Raw genomic sequence first — 18454 nt, 5'->3', positions numbered from 1 at the left:
AAATAAAATACATAGATAGGCATCGAAATGTTTATTTGAAAGTGATTCTATCTTTACACATCTAACGATCCTAATTCAGTTTTTTCTTATATTCAACTCACATTTTTAACTCTAGTTATAATATCTGTTTTGTATTAAAGCCTAAGACACCTTTTGTATCGTTTGATTATTTAAACAAAATACAAAATTAAAAAAAAAATACCAACTGTTCGCCCATTTTTTTAGTTTTTACCAATATCTTTATACATAAGTCTGTGGATAAAAAATTTATTTCTACTGTTTAAACTTGAAACCCCCAAAATTATTATTCATTATTCACAATAATGACGTTAAACAATCTATTGGTAAAAAAAAACCCAGTGATAAGCAGGTTTATTTCACTTACATAACACAAATGGTATAGCCATAATTTTTATATTCAATTACAGTACAAATGTAAATATTTTTATTATTGCAAATCATTGATTAGTCTTCCCCTAAAATAAAATCTTGGCTACAACATTTGTTTTTTTTTAGGTGAAATCAACCCTAGTGGCACTGGGTTTTTATTTTACCAACAGATTGCTTAACATCATCATCCATCAGCGTATTAATTTTTTTGAGAAACACAATTTCAGTATAATTTCTATAAAAATGTTGTCAATAGCAATTTCGCTGATACCTGTGTAGTTTGTCCCAGTATTTAAATGGTTATACAACCTATTTTTTAAAAATAATTCACCTAAATTATTGGTTTAGTATAATAATATCATTATTAAACCGGACACAAATCAGACTTTAAATTATTCAAATTTGTTATTTAGTATTACAATATATGCCAAAGTTATCATCATACACAGTGATTAAACGACAGAAAGGAATTAAAACAAATGATAACCAATAGCTAAATATATTACGAAACTAAACAATCGCTAGTCCACGTAATAAGTATAGGATAAAACCAAAATAATAAATGTTTTCCTAAGATTACGGTTTTCGTTGGTTGATTAACTAAAAAATCTGTTTCATTTTTTTTTTAAAAACTGTACACTTACAAAAATATTTTATTTAATATTATATTTTTGCTTTGCAATACACAAATGTATAACAATATTCATACATTGTTAAAAACAAAAAATGTGGTCTGAACAATTATAAACTAAACAATAAATTCTTTGAAGTAACGCAACAACAACATGAACGTTTGTTGTAAAGAGTCCAATCGCTAAAATATCGAAAAACGAATACATTATTATACGATCAATTCTTATTTCTTCAGTAGCAATATTTCTTTACTTCAAGAAGCATTAGGTATAGAAGACTTTTTTCTGCACAGTAGTTATTGAATTTTGAACTATGAAGCACTCCTCAATACTCAAGTTTTGTTTTGTACTGTTTTATAGTCAGTCAGTACAATTAATGGATATCAGATACGAATATCGCAGCAATGATCATTTGGGAAATTATAGTCAGTCTGATATTTTAAAGTGCACTTATTTGTTTATTGGATTAAAACACATGCTGCTAACTCAGACTTTAATTGGCCTTCCATATAATACGCCAACAACACTGGCGGCTGGTGACGTAAGTTATTATAAACATACCATTAAATACCAGATGGCTTCCTTGTATAGTTTAAAAAAAAGTAATATGGGATGCATGTGGCTACTATATTTGTGCACGGGTTTAGTACCTGGTTTCGCTCAAAATTCAAAGAACATGCCGGCAGACTATCAGAAACTTCAAAACACATACAAGTACGTCATCAATAAACTGCTTAATGACCTAAAGGGATGCCAAAAAGATAATTCTTATGATAGTTTCTATGATATGATTTACTCAAACCCTTATCCGCCAAAAGATACTTTGGTAGATTTGGTGCACCAAAATAATAATAAGGCTTGGGGACTGCTGAAAATAAAAAACATAACAGAGAATTCATTAAATAAAAAGTTTGTAGAGAAGTTACAAATGAAAAATCTTTTTTTGAAAAAATCTGATTTATTGTTTATAAGCAGATCACTGGAGAACTGGCCAGACATAGCCCTAAAACGATTTGAAACATCTTATAATGACACACATACACTGGATTGGTCTACTGATAACCTTCAAAATATAAAGTCACACTTTACACTGAGCTATTCATTTCTAAAAGTTATAATGTTCCGGCTGACGTATAACCATCTGAAACATCTACAACAGTGTTCAAGATTTTCTTTAGAAAGTTCTATGCATAAATGGTACAACGAGGTCAAACAATTTAGTGAATTGTTAAGCTTAACAAATGACCTACACGTAAAGAACCTGCTGTCTGATATCAATAATCTCTCTAATAGAAAACAGAATATAGATGATGTGGTTAGGAATGTATACTCTGTACTAGAATCGCTTTGTTTGTCCCTCGAGTGTGATGCTGGCGAACCATTCAATATAGTCAGTAAAGAATCTGAGGCGTCAGACGCAAGTTCATCGAATGCTGATACAAGAAGTTCGGCAAATACAATTACCCGTGTACCGGTTGAGTATAACAGATTGGAAAAGGCTTGGGCGTTTTATTTTCGGCTCAGTCGGACGTTCAGAAGTATCGACTTTAGCCTCATTCAATTACTCATTGAATATATTGATGAAATAGCAATGGAAAACGATATGGAGAGGATAGTTTCGGAGTTCTTGTAGTCTAATATTACCATAGTAACTCATATTATTAATAGTTTTAAAATTTTAAAACAATATAATTATTATTAAAACCTATTTGTTAATCATGTCATAACTGCAATTTAACTACAATAAATAATCACATTGAAATATTAATATTTTTCTATATATAATATAGAACACTTGTAAATCATGTAATCGTGCAAATTAAAATAAAATAAATAATCACATTAAAATTCTATATTATGCTTTTTTTGCTATAGTCTATTTTGACAAGTCTGAGTCTATTTTAATTTGAAGGATATACCAACAATAATACATAATATACTCGTTTTTGTTTAAATGAAATGTTGGCCCCCTTGTAATGATCGGTTTATAAATAAAGTTTTAATAAAAAATCAATTCTATTTATTTGTCACAACACATTAAGCGTTAAAAAAATGTGGTGTTAAGTCTCTGAACAAATATAAAATTAGCAAAAGCAGTAGCTTCTTTTTATTTAGGAAACATGTCCACGTCATTTAACTAAGATAATAAACCACGCAAATAGTGCATTAATAGGAAAACATCTGTTTGGTAGGTAGTTAAGTAAGTAGGTAGGTGGATACGAGTATGGTATGTATTTTTATTAAAGTACTTACAAAACAACAAGTAAAACGTTGAAAATGTTTTTTATATATATTTAAAAACGATGAATTGGTAACTATAGTAATAATTCATTACAGACAGACGGTCAACCTTAATCGTATTGACCCTAATACTGAAAATAATAATTTAAATATATGTATTATTAGTTATTATAACTATTATTTATTATAACCCTTGAAGGAGTTCTTTTTATTTTGTTATATTTTTTTCTCGCTTTTTTGTGTGAAGTACAGTACTAAACTCTGAAAATAAATACCACAAGAACATCTGTTGTAACCATATTGCAATATCAAGTTCTTCATAAATTGTAAACAAGGTTTTCAGCAGCTACCTATAGCCTATGTATCATAAAAAAGAAGAAATAATGAACAAAAAACAAATTAATATTTTACTTTAAAAGGTATACCTTCTAAAGTAAGCAATAAGCTATAATATAAAAAAAAAACCAAATGTGTTTTTATGATTCATGCTTAAAATAAAAAAAAGGCCTGTACAGTGGGGATGGAGAGGTCACAGCTCTAAAGGAGTTATTTTCAATAAAATTAATAAAACCATTTTAAAATAAATACAATGATACTAATTTGTAAACACTGCACCTTATTTTAATACTTTGCTGGTTTATACTGAGCTTGATTTGAAATGTACTGGTTTGAATTTACTGTCCTCACATTTTTTTTTAAATAATTCACCTAAATTACTGGTTTAGTTTAAACAAAATTTTAATATTAAACAGGTGGACACAAATCAGATTTTCAATTATTTAAATATGTTATCAGAGCGCACGGCAGTGCGCCAGGCCAAGTTCCAGCAATGCCAGTGTATCTTTATACAAACTAATTTACCCAGTTTTTCTAACCCACATATCTCTGTTTCCTCTTTAGATAAGCTTTGAAATTAGTAACATAGATGAAACTTGAGTAACTTAGGATACTGTAAAAATTTGAGCCCCTAATAATGAGTCATTTCAAAGGGGGAGAATTTCAAAATTTACATATTTGTTACTGATTCAATCACTCACTCATTATCAAAATTATAAAACATTTCCCGTATAGGTAGAAACGTGAAGTTAGGCACAAAGGCAGGTCTAGTAGAGTAACTAAAGGGAAAAATCTGAAATTTGTAATGTTTTATTTATTTATTTATTACTAAATTGACGACCCAAAGGGCAAGAGTACAGTTTAAAGGAAATTTTACAAGCTATTACACAAAAACAAAAAATATTTGAGAATACAACAAGGATTAAATACATATAAATCAGTATAAAGGATTTAACTATTTAAAACCGATCTCTATATTATGGCTACAGAGTTAAAAAAGAAGTCTACTTTAGGACTAATTTCGTTGCACTCCGTTAGCATTCGGTTGACTGGAGCAAAAAGATTGTAGTTCTGTCGAACAGGGGAAATATAGAATAATGATTGAGAGCGTAGGTGAACTGTAGGAACATTAAGAGGGATAATATCAAGTATTTCTGGTCAATCAATTTTTTTATTCAATAACCCATGTATCCAGCAAACTTCAAAGATTTGCCGTCGCTGAGCCAGGCAATTCCGAAATCTTAAGCAAAATTGTTCTCAAAATTAATGCCGTTTCAGGGAGTGTAGTACAAAATGCATGATGTGACGTGCATGAATATTATTTGAATATTGATTAGATTATTCCAGCGTAGTCGAACACACGTTCTCATTTAGTGTTACATTATGGCAATAAACAATTGTTTATAATTGACAGTAATTCTTATCAAACATTATTTCTTTTATCGGTCACCAAAGTAGTGGTATCTATATTGTGGCTAAGTCTTTTTTTATGCCTCATTCAGAAAGGCCATGTTTCATTCAGAAACTGGTCAAGTGTTCGACAAATACAAAAAAAAGAGCAGTGCTGCTCATGTAAGTAGGGTGTAGTGTAGTTATGCACTAAAGAAATAGCAGACTTGGCTACATTAAAGATATCACTATTTTGATAGGCTGACTTTTGGGGGGGGGGGGTCTAGAACTTGGCCATTTTTTACTTGTAGGTTTTTGTTGGAGATTTAGTATTACAATATATGCCAGAGTAACCACGGTGCTTGTAAGGCAAAGTATAATTAAAGCAAATAATACCCAAAATCTAATTATATTATGACAACAAACAATCGTGTATTTACGCACTAAGTACCGGTTTAAAATCTAATAATAAATGTTTTACTAAAATTACGATTATCATTGGTTGATTAACATAAAAATATATTTTTTTTTTTTAAATTGTACACTTACAAAAATATTTTATCTATAATATTTATGCTTTGCAATACACAAATGTATAACAATATTCATACATTGTTAAAAACAAAAAATGTGGTCTCAACAAATACAAACTAAACAATTCACTCTTTGAAGTAAAGCAACAACAACATGAACGTTTGTTGTAAAGAGTCCAATCGCTAAAATATCGAAAAACGAATACATTATTATACAATCAATTCTTATTTCTTCAGTAGCAATATTTCTTTACTTCAAGAAGCATCAAGCATAGAAGACTTTTTTCGGCACAGTAGTTATTGAATTTTGAACTATGAAGCACTCCTCAATACTCAAGTTTTGTTTTGTACTGTTTTATAGTCAGTCAGTAAAATTAATGGATATCAGATACAAATATCGCAGCCAGAATCATACCGAAAATTATAGACTCTCTAATGATTTAAAATGCATATATCTGTTCAGTGGGTTAAAGCGCATGCTGCTAACTCAGATTTTAATTAGCCCTCGATATAATACCCCAACAACACTGACAGTAGTTGAAGAAAGTTCTTATAAAAGTACGGTTGGATACCAAATAGCTTCGTTGTACAAATTAGGAATGCGGAACATGGGATCCCTGTGGCTACTACTTTTGTACACGGGTTTAGTAACTGATTTCGCTAAACGTTCAAAGAACATACCGGCAGACTATAAGAAACTTCAAAACACATACAAGTATGTCATCAATAAACTGATTAATGACCTAAACGGATGCGATAAAGACAATTCGTATCATAGTTTCTGTGGTATGATTCAATCAAACTTTAATCCGCAAAAACATGTATTAATAAAAATGGTGCACACAACTAATGTCGAGGTCACGGAAATGCTGAAAAGAAACAATATATATGAAGATTCAGTTAATAAAATATTTGTAGAGAAGTTACAAATGAAAAATCTTTTTTTGCAAAAAAGTGATTTGATCTATATAAGCAAAGCACATGCGAGTTGGCCAGACACAGCAATAAAACAATGGGAAAAATATTATCTTGACGCGCGTACACTGGATTGGTCTACTGACAACCTTCAGAATATAAAGTCACACTATACGCTGAACTATTCATTTCTAAAAGTCATCATGTTCCGGCTGACGTTCAAACACCTAAAACATCTACAACTCAATTCAAAACTTTCGAATAAACACGAGTTGACTGAATGGTACAACGAGGTCAAAATGTTTGGTGAATTTTTAAGATTAACCAATGACCTACACGTAAAGAACCTGCTGTCTTCCATCAATAATCTCTCTAATGGTAAAGAGAAAATAGATAGTGTGGTTAAGAGTGTATATTCAATACTATATCGCTTTGTCAGTCTATCGGGTGTGAGGCTGACGAACCATTGAATAAAAACAGTAAAGAATCTGTGGCGTCTGACGCAAGTTCGTCGAATGCCGGTACAAGAAGTTCGGCAAATAAAATTACCCTTGTGCCGATTGAGGATGACAGTTTGGAAAAGGCTAGGCTGTTTTTTCTTCAACTCTGTTGTGGATTCAAAGATGTCAATTTTAGCCTCATTCAATTACTCATTGAATATATTGATGAAATCAATCTGGAAAACGATATGGAGAGGTTAGTATGGGAATTTTCGTAGTCTAATATTACCATAGTAACTCATATTACTAAAAAATTTAAAATTTCAAACAATATTATTATTATAAAAACCCATTTGTTAACCATGTCATAACTGCAATTTAACTACAATAAATAATCACGTTAAAATATTAATACTATTTTATTATTTATTTTCGTTTTAGAATATTTGCCTCGCAATTTTGTCTCTTTAAATTTGTAAGCACACCTCACTGTTATGTTATATATTATGTGTAGTATTAATATATTATTTTTAGCTTCGATGCGGTACTTGAAGATATTGTTTTTACAATAAGGTGTTTTAAATTATTTTTTTTGTTTACATAGTGTAGCAACTTTATTGATCAAAAACCAAATCTGAAAGGTACATAGTGGGCCTTTTACCATCAAACTTTGTATTAGGTAACAATTTAAAAAGGGAAAATTACACTTTGACCGTGGTCTGTTTCCAAGTTGCATTAAATGAGTCAATCAACACGTATTTGAAAATATTTTCTATATATTTTTATGCATGGGTAACTACAGTAATAAATTATTACAGACAGACGGTCAACTCTAATCGTATTCACCCTAATACTGAAATTACATATTTAAATATATGTATTGTTAATTATTATGACTATTATTTATTATAAACCTAGAAGGAGTTCTTTTTATATCTTTATCTAGCTTTTTTGTGTGAAGTCCACTACTAAACTCTGAAAATAAATACTACAAGAACATCTGTTGTAACCATATTGCAATATCAAGTTCTTCAGAAGTTTTTTCAGCAGCTACCTATAGCCTATGTATCATAAAAAAAAGAAGAAATAACGAACAAAATACAAAGTAATGTTTTACTTCAAAACGTATATACCATCAAAACTAAGCGATAAGTTATAATATGAAAAAAAACTAAATGTGTTCTTATAACTTACACCTAGAATAAAAAAAAGCCAAGTACAGTGGGGACGGAGAGGTCACAGATCTACAGGAGTTATTATTAATACAATTCATAAAACTATTTTCAAATAAATACATTGATGCTAACTTGTAAACTCTGCCCCTCACTTTAATACTTTGCTGGTTTATACTGTGCTTGATTTGAAATGTACTGGTTTGAATTTACTGTCCCCAGATTCGCTTGGAAGTATTTATTTGAAAATTACTTTATCAATTTCTGATATAATAACACTTAAAGACTCGTGATCTTTTCGTCTCCAATATACTCTTTCTCTACGATGCCACGACCCCAATAATTAAGAGGGTTGTAAATATAATGACGTCAAATTTTCTTAAAAATTTATAAGCTAACCTAAATTTTTTTAATTTGACATTTATCGCGTTTCTCTTTAGGAGAGCATTATACAAATTAACTGTACACAGTATAAAATGTACTTGATTTTAGGAAATATACAGCTGATTCACTAGTAGATATACTATGATTACGGTTTTCGTTTCGGTGGATAGGGAAGGCTGGAGGATTGGATGTGTGATGGGATGGTCTTGATGGCCGGAAAACCCAAGAAGAAGAACGGTTTTCGTTGGTTGATTAAAATAAAAACCAATTTTATTTTTGGGAAAAAATTGTACATTAATAAAAATATTTTTTCTGATATTATATTTATGCTTTGCAATACACAAAGTTTATAGATTATTAAAATAAAAAAATGTGGTCTGAACAAATATAAACAAAAAAATGGTTTTTTCAAGTAACGCCAAAACAACACAAACGTTTATTGTAAACAGCCCAATCGCTAAATTATTTCAAAAACGAACAAATTATTATACGATTAAATTCATGTTTCATCAGTAGCAATATTAGTTTACCTCAAAGAGCATCAAGTAAACAAGACCGTTTTTGTCCGAGTAATTGAATTTTACACGGAAACATGAAGCACTCCTCAATACTGAATAAAATGTTTGTGCTGTTCATTTGCCAATCTGTACGGTTATTGGAAACCGGATACCAATATTCCAGCAACGATCATACCGAAAACTTTAGCCTTTCTGAAGATTTATTATGCACATTTTTGTTTAGTGGATTAAAACACATGCTGCTAACTCAGATTTAATTGGCCCTAATTATTATAATACGGCAAGAACACTGACTGCCGGCGACGAAAGTTTTTATAAAAGCGTGGTTGTATACCAAATAGCTTCTTTGTACAGTATAGGAGTACGGAATATGAGGTCCCTATGGCTACTACATTTGTACACGAATTTTGTATCTGGTCTTGCTGAAAATTCGAACGATGTACCAGCAGACTATCAGAAACTTGTAGCCACACACGAGTATGTCATCAATAAACTGCTTAGCGACCAAGACGGATGCCGTAAAGGTAATTGTTTTGATAAATTTGATCATATGATTCACGCAAAACCTTATCCGACAATAGACGAAATGAAATATATGGTGCGCAAAAACCATGACGAGGTCAGAGATCTGCTAAGGAGAAACAATACATTTGCGGATTTGTTTAATAAAAAGTTTGCAGAGAAGTTAAAAATAAGAAGACTTTTTTTGAACAAATATGATTTAATGTATACAAGTAGAGATCTAGCAAGCTGGCCAGACATAACTATAGTACGATTGGAAACATCTTATCGTGACGCGCATACACTGGATTGGTCTATTGACAACCTTCAAAATATAAAGTCACACTATACGCTGAGCTATGCATTTCTTAAAGTTATCATGTTCCGGCTGACGTTTAAACACTTAAAATATCTACAACACTATTCAGAAGGTTTGAAAGACTACGTGCATTGCGTGCGTCAGTGGTACAACGAGGTTAAGAGATTTGGTAAATTATTAAGCTTGACCAATGACCTACACGTAAGGAACTTGCTATCTGCTATCAATTATCTCTCTAACGAAAAGGAGAAAACAGACAGTGTGCTAAGGTATATACATTTAATACTAGTATCTTTTTGTGTACCTCTCGGGTGTGAAGCCGCAGAACCATTCAATATAGACAGTTAAGGTTCTGAGGTATCTGTACCGGTCGAGTATCACAGTTTGGCAAACGCTAGAAGGTTTGTTTATCGACTTCAAAAGGCGTTCAAATATGTCGACTTTAGCATCATTCAGCTAATCATAGAATATATTGACGAACTCCAACCGAAAGATGATAGTTGGTTTTGTAACAACAACATAATAAGTAATACAAACTAGTAATAATTATAAAACTAAAATAATATTATTATTATATTAAAACACTTGTAAATCATGTTATCGTGCAAATTTAAATAATTACATTCAAACTGTATTTTTTGATTTTTTTTTTTTTGCTATAGACTATTTTGACAAGCTCGAGTCTCGTTTAATTTAAAGAAAATAACAACAAAAGTACATAATAATATACTCGTTTTTGTTAATATGAAATTATGGCCGTCTTGCCATATGAGGTTGATAAATAAAAAAGTTTTAATAAAATATCAAGGCTATTCATCCATCACAACACATTAAACGTTAAAAAAATATGGTTTTAAGTCTTTATGCCATATCCACTTCATTTAATTAAGATAATAAACCACGCGTAGAGTGCGTTGATAGAAAATCTTCTGTTTGGCAGGTATTTTGGATAACTATGGTAATAAATTAATATAGACGGACTATGAACCATAATCGTATAGACTCTTTTAAAAAAAAAATACAATTTCAAGCACATCGTTGAAAATTATTATTTTTGTAATGTTAATTTGAAAGTTATTCATAAGTTTATTTATATCTAACGATCATAATCAATTTAATCCGAGTTTAACTTGTATTCAACTAAAATTGTTAACTCTCTTTATAATATCTGTATTGTACTAAATCCTAAGACACCCCTTTTGTATAGTTTGATTATTTAGACAAAATAATATATAACTGTTAACCAAGGGTTCGCCCATTTTTTTAGATTTCACATTTAGGAAGCGATTGTATAATACATATATAATTTTGATAGTTTTACTGTTATTCTATTTTTTAGGGAAAACAAGATATTTTTTGCCCCTATCTTCTTTTATTATTTGTGTTTTTAACGTTTGAATTTGCTTATTTGATAGCACCTTATTGTTACAAATATTATAGCAAATACAAATTTGGCGTAATAAAAAAACTTGTTTTCAAAAAACAACAACCGTAAAGAAGGTAAATATGTTAGAACATAAAAGTTTATAACACCTAAAAGTGTGTGTAATTGTGAACACTGTAAATGCCTATGTAGGAAACTTGTTTTCGATAAAAAAACAATAATAAAGCTGTACAAAAATTGTAGAAATAATACTTCAAATTTTACGGTAATTAATTTACAGATAAATTATTTAGTACTTAAATTGTATAAAACTAATTATATAATAAATATAATTGATAATTAGTTTACACAAGTGTGTTTTTTAAAAAAAATTGTTAGTTTGTAATAATACAAAATTATACAACCTTGAAACCAATTATCTTTATACATAAAGTCTGTGGATAGTAAATTCATTTCTACTGTTTAAACTTGAAACCCCCAAAAATATTACTCATTATAGACAATGATGACGTAAAACAATCTATTGGTATAAAAAAAACAGTACAGTTGGGTCGGGGTACAGTGGGGACTGGGAGGTGACAGGTTTACAAGAATTTTTAAATTCTGAAAGTGATAAAATCACTTTCGAATAAGCGCTTCGATGCAAATCAGTAGTTAGTATTTTCAAACCACTACAGTCCGAACCAAGCACAGTGTAAACCAACAAAGTTAGAAAATATTTAATTGAGGTGCTGTAATTACCAATAAGCATCAAAGCGTTCATTTGAAAGTAATTTTATTCAATTTTATCACTTTTAATTATAATAATTTCTGTAGACCTGTGACCTCTCTGTTCCCTCTATGCCCCGACCCACCATTGATATAAAACAGGTTATTAAACAAAAATGTATTTATTAGTATTCGAATTGAGTATTTATTAATAATTATCTGGCGATAATAAGCAAAAGGTATTAAATGAGTGAATTATCACTTTTAATTATAATAATTTCTGTAGACCTGTGACCTCTCTGTTCCCTCTATGCCCCGACCCACCATTGATATAAAACAGGTTATTAAACAAAAATGTATTTATTAGTATTCGAATTGAGTATTTATTAATAATTATCTGGCGATAATAAGCAAAAGGTATTAAATGAGTGAATTTTCATAATTGGTAAAAACTTATCTTTAGCATGCTAGATTTGTATTTGTTTGCGTAAAAAATATTTTTTAAAACTGCAGTCACCTATCTCTGACGTCTATGGGTGAATGTTAACACAAAATAATTGAGGTCGCAGTACCACTTGTGGGAACTATTGCCAAACGATGGATAAACAATCACGTTTTAATGCGATTACATATTGTTGGCTGGCAATTTAAATATTATAGAAAACAACTGATTTATGTAAACTACCACTCGTTATTTTACCATAAAAGACAAACTCTTAACAACATTTAAAACGACTGTGTTAATAAGAATAACGTCTATAGGAGCAATTGTCCCGCGTCAATGCAAATTTCAAATACTATACTGTACCAATATTTTAAATGCCAGTGCGAGTTTCAAATATTATACTGTTTAAAACGGCTGTTAATCGACGAATAAGTTACAATAATTGTAGTCTCGAATTCTAGATAAATATTTAAACACAGATTTTTCTCGTTAAAATACACAGAAGTTTTAAAGTGTTACAGAACATACAAACTATCACTGCTAGAGTAGCTATTGAATTTTGAACTATGAAGCACTCGTCAATACTCAAGAAAATTATTTATTGTTTTTCGCTATTACTTTTTCAACCAGTACAATTAGTGGATATCAGATACGAATATCGCAGCAATGATCATATCGGAAATTATAGTCAGTCTGATTATTTCAAATGCACATTTTTGTTTAGTGGATTAAAGCACATGCTGCTAACTCTGATATTATTGGTCCCTCCATATAATACGCCAACAACACTGACGGCCAGTGACGTAAGTTATTATAAATGTACCATTCGATTCCAGATAGCTCATTTGTACAGATTAGGAATACGGAATATGGGATCCCTGTGGCTACTACACTTGTACGCGGGATTAGTAACTGATTTCGATAGACGTTCAAAGAATATACCGGCAGACTATCAGAAACTTGAAGCAACTCACAAGTATGTCATCATTAAACTGCTTAAAGACCTAAGGGGATGCCATAAAGATAATTCTTATGATAGGTTCTACGATATGATTCACTTAAAACCTTATCCGCCAAAAAAAGTATTGGAACATATGGTGCACACCAATAACATTGAGGCCACGGAACTGCTGAAAATAAACAACACATTAGAGGATTCGTTTAGTAAAGAGTTTGTAAAGAAGTTACGAATGCAAAGTCTTTTTTTTAGAAAATGTGATTTAAGGTATATAAGCAGAGCAATAGCGAGCTGGCAAGACATAACCATGGTACGATTAGAAACATCTTATCGTGACGCGCATACACTGGATTGGTCTATTGACAACCTTCAAAATATAAAGTCACACTATACGCTGAGCTATGCATTTCTTAAAGTTATCATGTTCCGGCTGACGTTTAAACACTTGAAATATCTACAACACTATTCAGAATTTTCGAATAAACACGAGTTTACTCAATGGTACAACGAGGTCGAAATATTTGGTAGATTTTTAAGATTAACGAATGATTTACACGTAATGAACTTGCTATCTGCCATCAATAATCTCTCTAATGGAACAGAGTATATAGATAATGTGATTAGGGATATATATTCAATACTAGTATCGCTTTGTCAGTCTCTCGGGTGTGAGGCTGGCGAACCATTCAATGAAGACAGTAAAGAATTTGAGGTGTCTGATGCAAGTTCGTCGAATGCTGGTACAATAAGTTTGGCAAATACAATTAACCATGTGCCGGTTGAGTATTACAGTTTAGAAAAGGCTAGGGGGTTGTTTCTGCAACTCTGTCGGGCGTTCAAAAATGTTAATTTTAGACTCATTGAATTACTCATAGAATATATTGATGAAATCAAACTGGTAAACGATATGGAGAGGTTAGGTTTTATTGATTGATTTCGATTTCTTGTAGTCTATATTGTGTAGTTAATAGTGTCTAGGTTAATACTACCATTGTAACTCGTGTTATTAATGTTTTTAAAATTTAAACAACATTATTATTATAAAAACCTATTTGGTAATCATGTCATAACTGCAAATTTTAAATTAAATAAATTATCACTTCAAAATATTAATATTATATTTTTATTATTTATTTTCGTTTTAGACTATTTGCCACGCATTTTCTCCTCATTTAATTTGTAAGCACACCTCGCTGTTATATTATACACGTGTAAAGTAATTATTTAATTTTTAGCTTCGATGTGAAGCTGGAAGATATTGTTTTACAATGAATAATTGTACTTGTATAAACAATGTATTATAAAAAAAAAGTAACGAACAAAAACCAAGTGAGTATTTTACTTTAAAACGTATATACCGTCTAAACTAAGCGATAAGCTATAATATGAAAAAAACCAAATTGTTTTTTTGATTCACACCTAGTATATAAAAAAGGAACTGGTTACAGGTGTACAGGAATTGTTATTATCAAAAGTGATAAAACCACTTTCAGTTAAATGCTTTGATGCTATTTTGTAAACACCGCACCTCACTTTAATACGTTCTTGCTTTGCTGATTTATACTGTGTTTGATTTGAACTAAACTGGGTTGAACTTATTGTCCACAGATTCGCATGGTAGCGTTTATTTAAAAATTACTTTATCAATTTCTGATGTACTAACACATAAAGACTTCAATAACTGAGAGGATTGTAACCATAGTGGCGTAAGTCACATTTTCTTAAAAGTTAAGTACTGTAGGCATATTTTAAAAAGTCAACATATCGAAATGCAAAGTCAACTAATTCATTACTCATAATCTCTTCTAATATATGGCAGAATACTACAAGTGTTTAATGCAAGCACCATACAAGAGTTTTTATTAAACCTTGTTTTTCTGTAATTATGGCTAATCTGACTTACATATTATGGTTTTGTGTATTTTAGTTAATGGGAATATGGTTTTAACCCTCTTATAATTACTAACACCTTAGAAAAATATGTTGACAGTTGACACCCAAGTACAAATGTTCCAAATTGTCCCCACTTAATTCCAATTGATAGGCGCCACTGTTACTACCTTCTGAAACAGTTTGCTTGTACCTCAGAATTATCCAATTACCCGGTTTATAAGCTAACCTCAATTTTTAAAATTTGACATTTATCTCGTTACCTTTATTAAAAATAACTTCTTAAAAGAAGGATAATTTGTTAAAATTTTGGGTTGGTCGGCAACCAATTTTGATTAATTACTCTTAAAGTTATAGTTAGCCAATCACCTGGTACTTGAACAAAACAAATATATTATCTGGTGAAAATATTAACCAAGTTTGCATACTTGTACTACAACGAAACAAGATATTTTTAATTTACTAGATAATAACAGTTTATAATGAACTTGTGAAGTATAAGTTTATACAAATGACAAATGAATTGTGCACATTTAAATGTATTCACAAGCAATTATATAATTCTGCAATATGTTTGGATCTTTTCTGTAATAAAAAAAAAAACTTTATTTAATGCACAGTTTAAATATAATTAATTTTTTTAATGTTACTATTGTTAAATAAAAACATTGTAAATTAAAATTGTTTTTAAATTGTTCATATAAATTAAGAAATAATATTTTATAACGATTAGATTAGTTTACCGTATGATTAAGGACGACAAGGTCCTGCCCAAGGTGTACTACAAACACCGCCACTTGTATGTCTCGCATGAGGGTCAGCTGAAGAGTTTAAATTTATTTCTTAAATATATTTACTTACTTTTAAATAATCAGGTAAGTGAATCACCAAATTAGTTACGTATACTTTTTTAACTTTTAATTAAAAATAAACATTTTTTAAATTTAGATACTTACCAAACAGACAAGCTAGGCAGTCTACAAAGCAAATACAACCCTGTTTCGCGGCCATACCCACGCATTTGGCACCTGCGCAAACAATTAAGAAAATTGAGTAGGTATTATATATTTAAAAAATAAAATGAAAATTATGAATCATAATTAAATTTTTTAAAAGTTGAAATGACCATAAAATAGTGTAACTACATTGAGGTCGCGCAACTTTACTAACCCTAAGTTTTAAAACATGTTTATGATTTCTTAATTTTCTAAAATGGCGTACCTTTTTTCATTTTTGGCCCACAACCTAAGAAAAATAATTTATTTTTTATTTATTAAATATCAGAAGTGGGAATTTGATATTTAAAAATTACAACTCCTGACCTTAGTTGAGTATTATACTGACCTTTCGATGCGTTCGAACCAACTCCATCTAATCCAACAAATTACACAAATCAAAAACTCTTTGTTAAACATAAAGAGTCATATCTCCAGCTTAGTGGTTTAGTAATCGTTCGGTAAACAATAGAATAGGCTTAAACACTATTGCAATAACTTTTTTTTTTAATACCACTTGTAAATTACGTTCCTACGTTTTTATTTTTTGTCATAAAATATTTTTTTTACCAATGTATACATTTTCACTAATCATAGGTATACTCTAAATAATGTAATTTATTAAAAAAAATATCTTAAAATAAATGTGGCGAGTAATTCTGTAATAAATATTTGTGCACAATAAAAGCAAACTGGTACACATAATATGTCGCAAAAAAAATGGGGAAAAAAAATGAAATAACTCTTTACTGACCTTCTGTGGTCTTCGGATCACTTTCATCTATTTGAACAAATGTCACAAAAATTACTGTTTGCGTATATTACTCTACCGCGCTCCACATCCTCTCTTGAATTGATAGAAGTACAAAATATAGTTTGAATCGCGCAAATGAGTATAAATTAATACTTAAAAAAAAACTCTAAAATATTCACTAGAACAAAAGTTATTTCAACTGTCGAGTCATTGTGAAACACTCTGTATATAATACAACTGGAAATAAAACAATAGTCTTTACTGACCTTTTGTAACATTCGAAACTTCTGCACCTAATCCAACAAATAATAAAAATAAGTACTGTTTGCTACCAATAAAATTACATTATTTTATATAGCATCATAGTAATTGTATGTATAATATTTTACACGCATTTGTTATTAACTTGGTGTTGCAATACACCAAAAACATATTTATAATGAAATAGGGTGAGTGAGGGTGCTGTTATCTACTTTTAGACCTAGATTACTTCCTGATCACATTATACATACAATAAATCAGTACCAACGTACAAGATAATATATAAATAAATAGGTATGAAAAATAGAAGTAAAACATATAACAGGCTATTAATTAATGTTTGTTACTTACCCGGTGGTGTCGGGAAACCTTGTGTGACTAAATACAAACAACAAAATTGGGTATCAAAATAAATTCATAATATAGTGTACTAACGTAAATAATTTTATGGGAAAAAATTAGTTGTGTGATCAACTTGTTTTAAAACAATATTTAATTTAATAAGATACCATAAAACCATATAATTATAGAGTTTGATTAATTTCGGATAATCATTCTATGTATAAACTATTGTGATAAAAATACAAATTACCCAAAGATGTTTTCAAGATAATTACTGCTATACAAAAAATTGCGATATTTTGCATAATGTATGTATGATTTTTTTTTTATTCTGAAAAACACTGTACGATCGACAACCATAAAATATACAGACTAAAATGTAATTGAACATAATAATATACTTTATTTGGCAAGTGTTTTGCCGACAATAATATAGAAACAGTTTTATTTATGTAAGAAGCAAATTAATATGTTATTTGTAAAATAATGATCGTTTTTAAAAAAAATACACAAATGTTGTATGAGTACATGGTTTTACTACAATTGTTACATCTATAACAGATGTTATATCACCAATACTTTGTTAAAATTTGTGTTGGATTTTTTATAAAAATATAAATTGTGCGATCAAAATTCGACATTTTCAGTAGATCATTATGAACAGTAAAAATTAATTGATTTTTAAGTGAAAAAAACGTATAGTCACATAGGTTGTAAATGAAAAATATTGAAAAAGCTACTCACGAAAACCCTAACCGAAAAAAAGGTTAGTTTTTGTGTAAAATCTATTATTAATTGTACATTATAATAATTATAAAACTTTACTTATACAACTATAATGCCAATTATAGCAAACGTATTTGCCAAGAAATTACAATTTCTCTCCGCTTATTTTTCATTTTAAAACGTCTTCGATCAAGAAATCACTGTCTGCACATAAATAACAT

The 18454-nt window shown here is 29.8% G+C and overlaps 1 protein-coding gene across 1 annotated transcript; it reads right to left on the bottom strand.

The window, feature by feature from the left end:
- Positions 1–15652: 15652 nt before the first annotated feature.
- LOC126843354 (uncharacterized) lies at positions 15653–17872 on the bottom strand. Its single transcript, XM_050580806.1, has 9 exons — positions 17758–17872; positions 17517–17543; positions 17171–17197; positions 16905–16931; positions 16500–16526; positions 16377–16400; positions 16112–16183; positions 15899–15976; positions 15653–15740 (listed from the first exon to the last, which is right to left on the bottom strand). The coding sequence occupies exons 1-8, from the start codon at positions 17810–17812 to the stop codon at positions 15906–15908; spliced, it is 330 nt and encodes a 109-aa protein (XP_050436763.1). The 5' UTR covers positions 17813–17872; the 3' UTR covers positions 15653–15740; positions 15899–15905.
- Between the last annotated feature and the right edge of the window lie 582 nt (positions 17873–18454).

The sequence above is a fragment of the Adelges cooleyi genome, unplaced genomic scaffold (genome assembly GCF_023614345.1).
Source record: "Adelges cooleyi isolate 19-005CV unplaced genomic scaffold, UGA_ACOO_1.1 ACOO_flye_CR_arks_rails_tigmint_CR_PRNA_574, whole genome shotgun sequence".
In the NCBI taxonomy this organism is placed as follows: Eukaryota; Metazoa; Arthropoda; class Insecta; order Hemiptera; family Adelgidae; genus Adelges; species Adelges cooleyi.
Note: the sequence above shows the minus strand (reverse complement) of the source record. Positions and strands in the feature narration are given on the sequence as shown.

What these genes read in the sequence shown, in the direction of transcription:
- LOC126843354 (XM_050580806.1), bottom strand. Translation starts at nt 17,812, where the DNA reads ATGCAAAATATCGCAATTTTTTGTATAGCAGTAATTATCTTGAAAACA. An exon ending in TATCTTGAAAACATCTTTGG is followed by an intron (nt 17,544 to 17,757) that starts GTAATTTGTATT and finishes GTTTGTATTTAG; the next exon opens with TCACACAAGGTTTCCCGACA. An exon ending in TGATCCGAAGACCACAGAAG is followed by an intron (nt 16,527 to 16,904) that starts GTCAGTAAAGAG and finishes TTGTTGGATTAG; the next exon opens with ATGGAGTTGGTTCGAACGCA.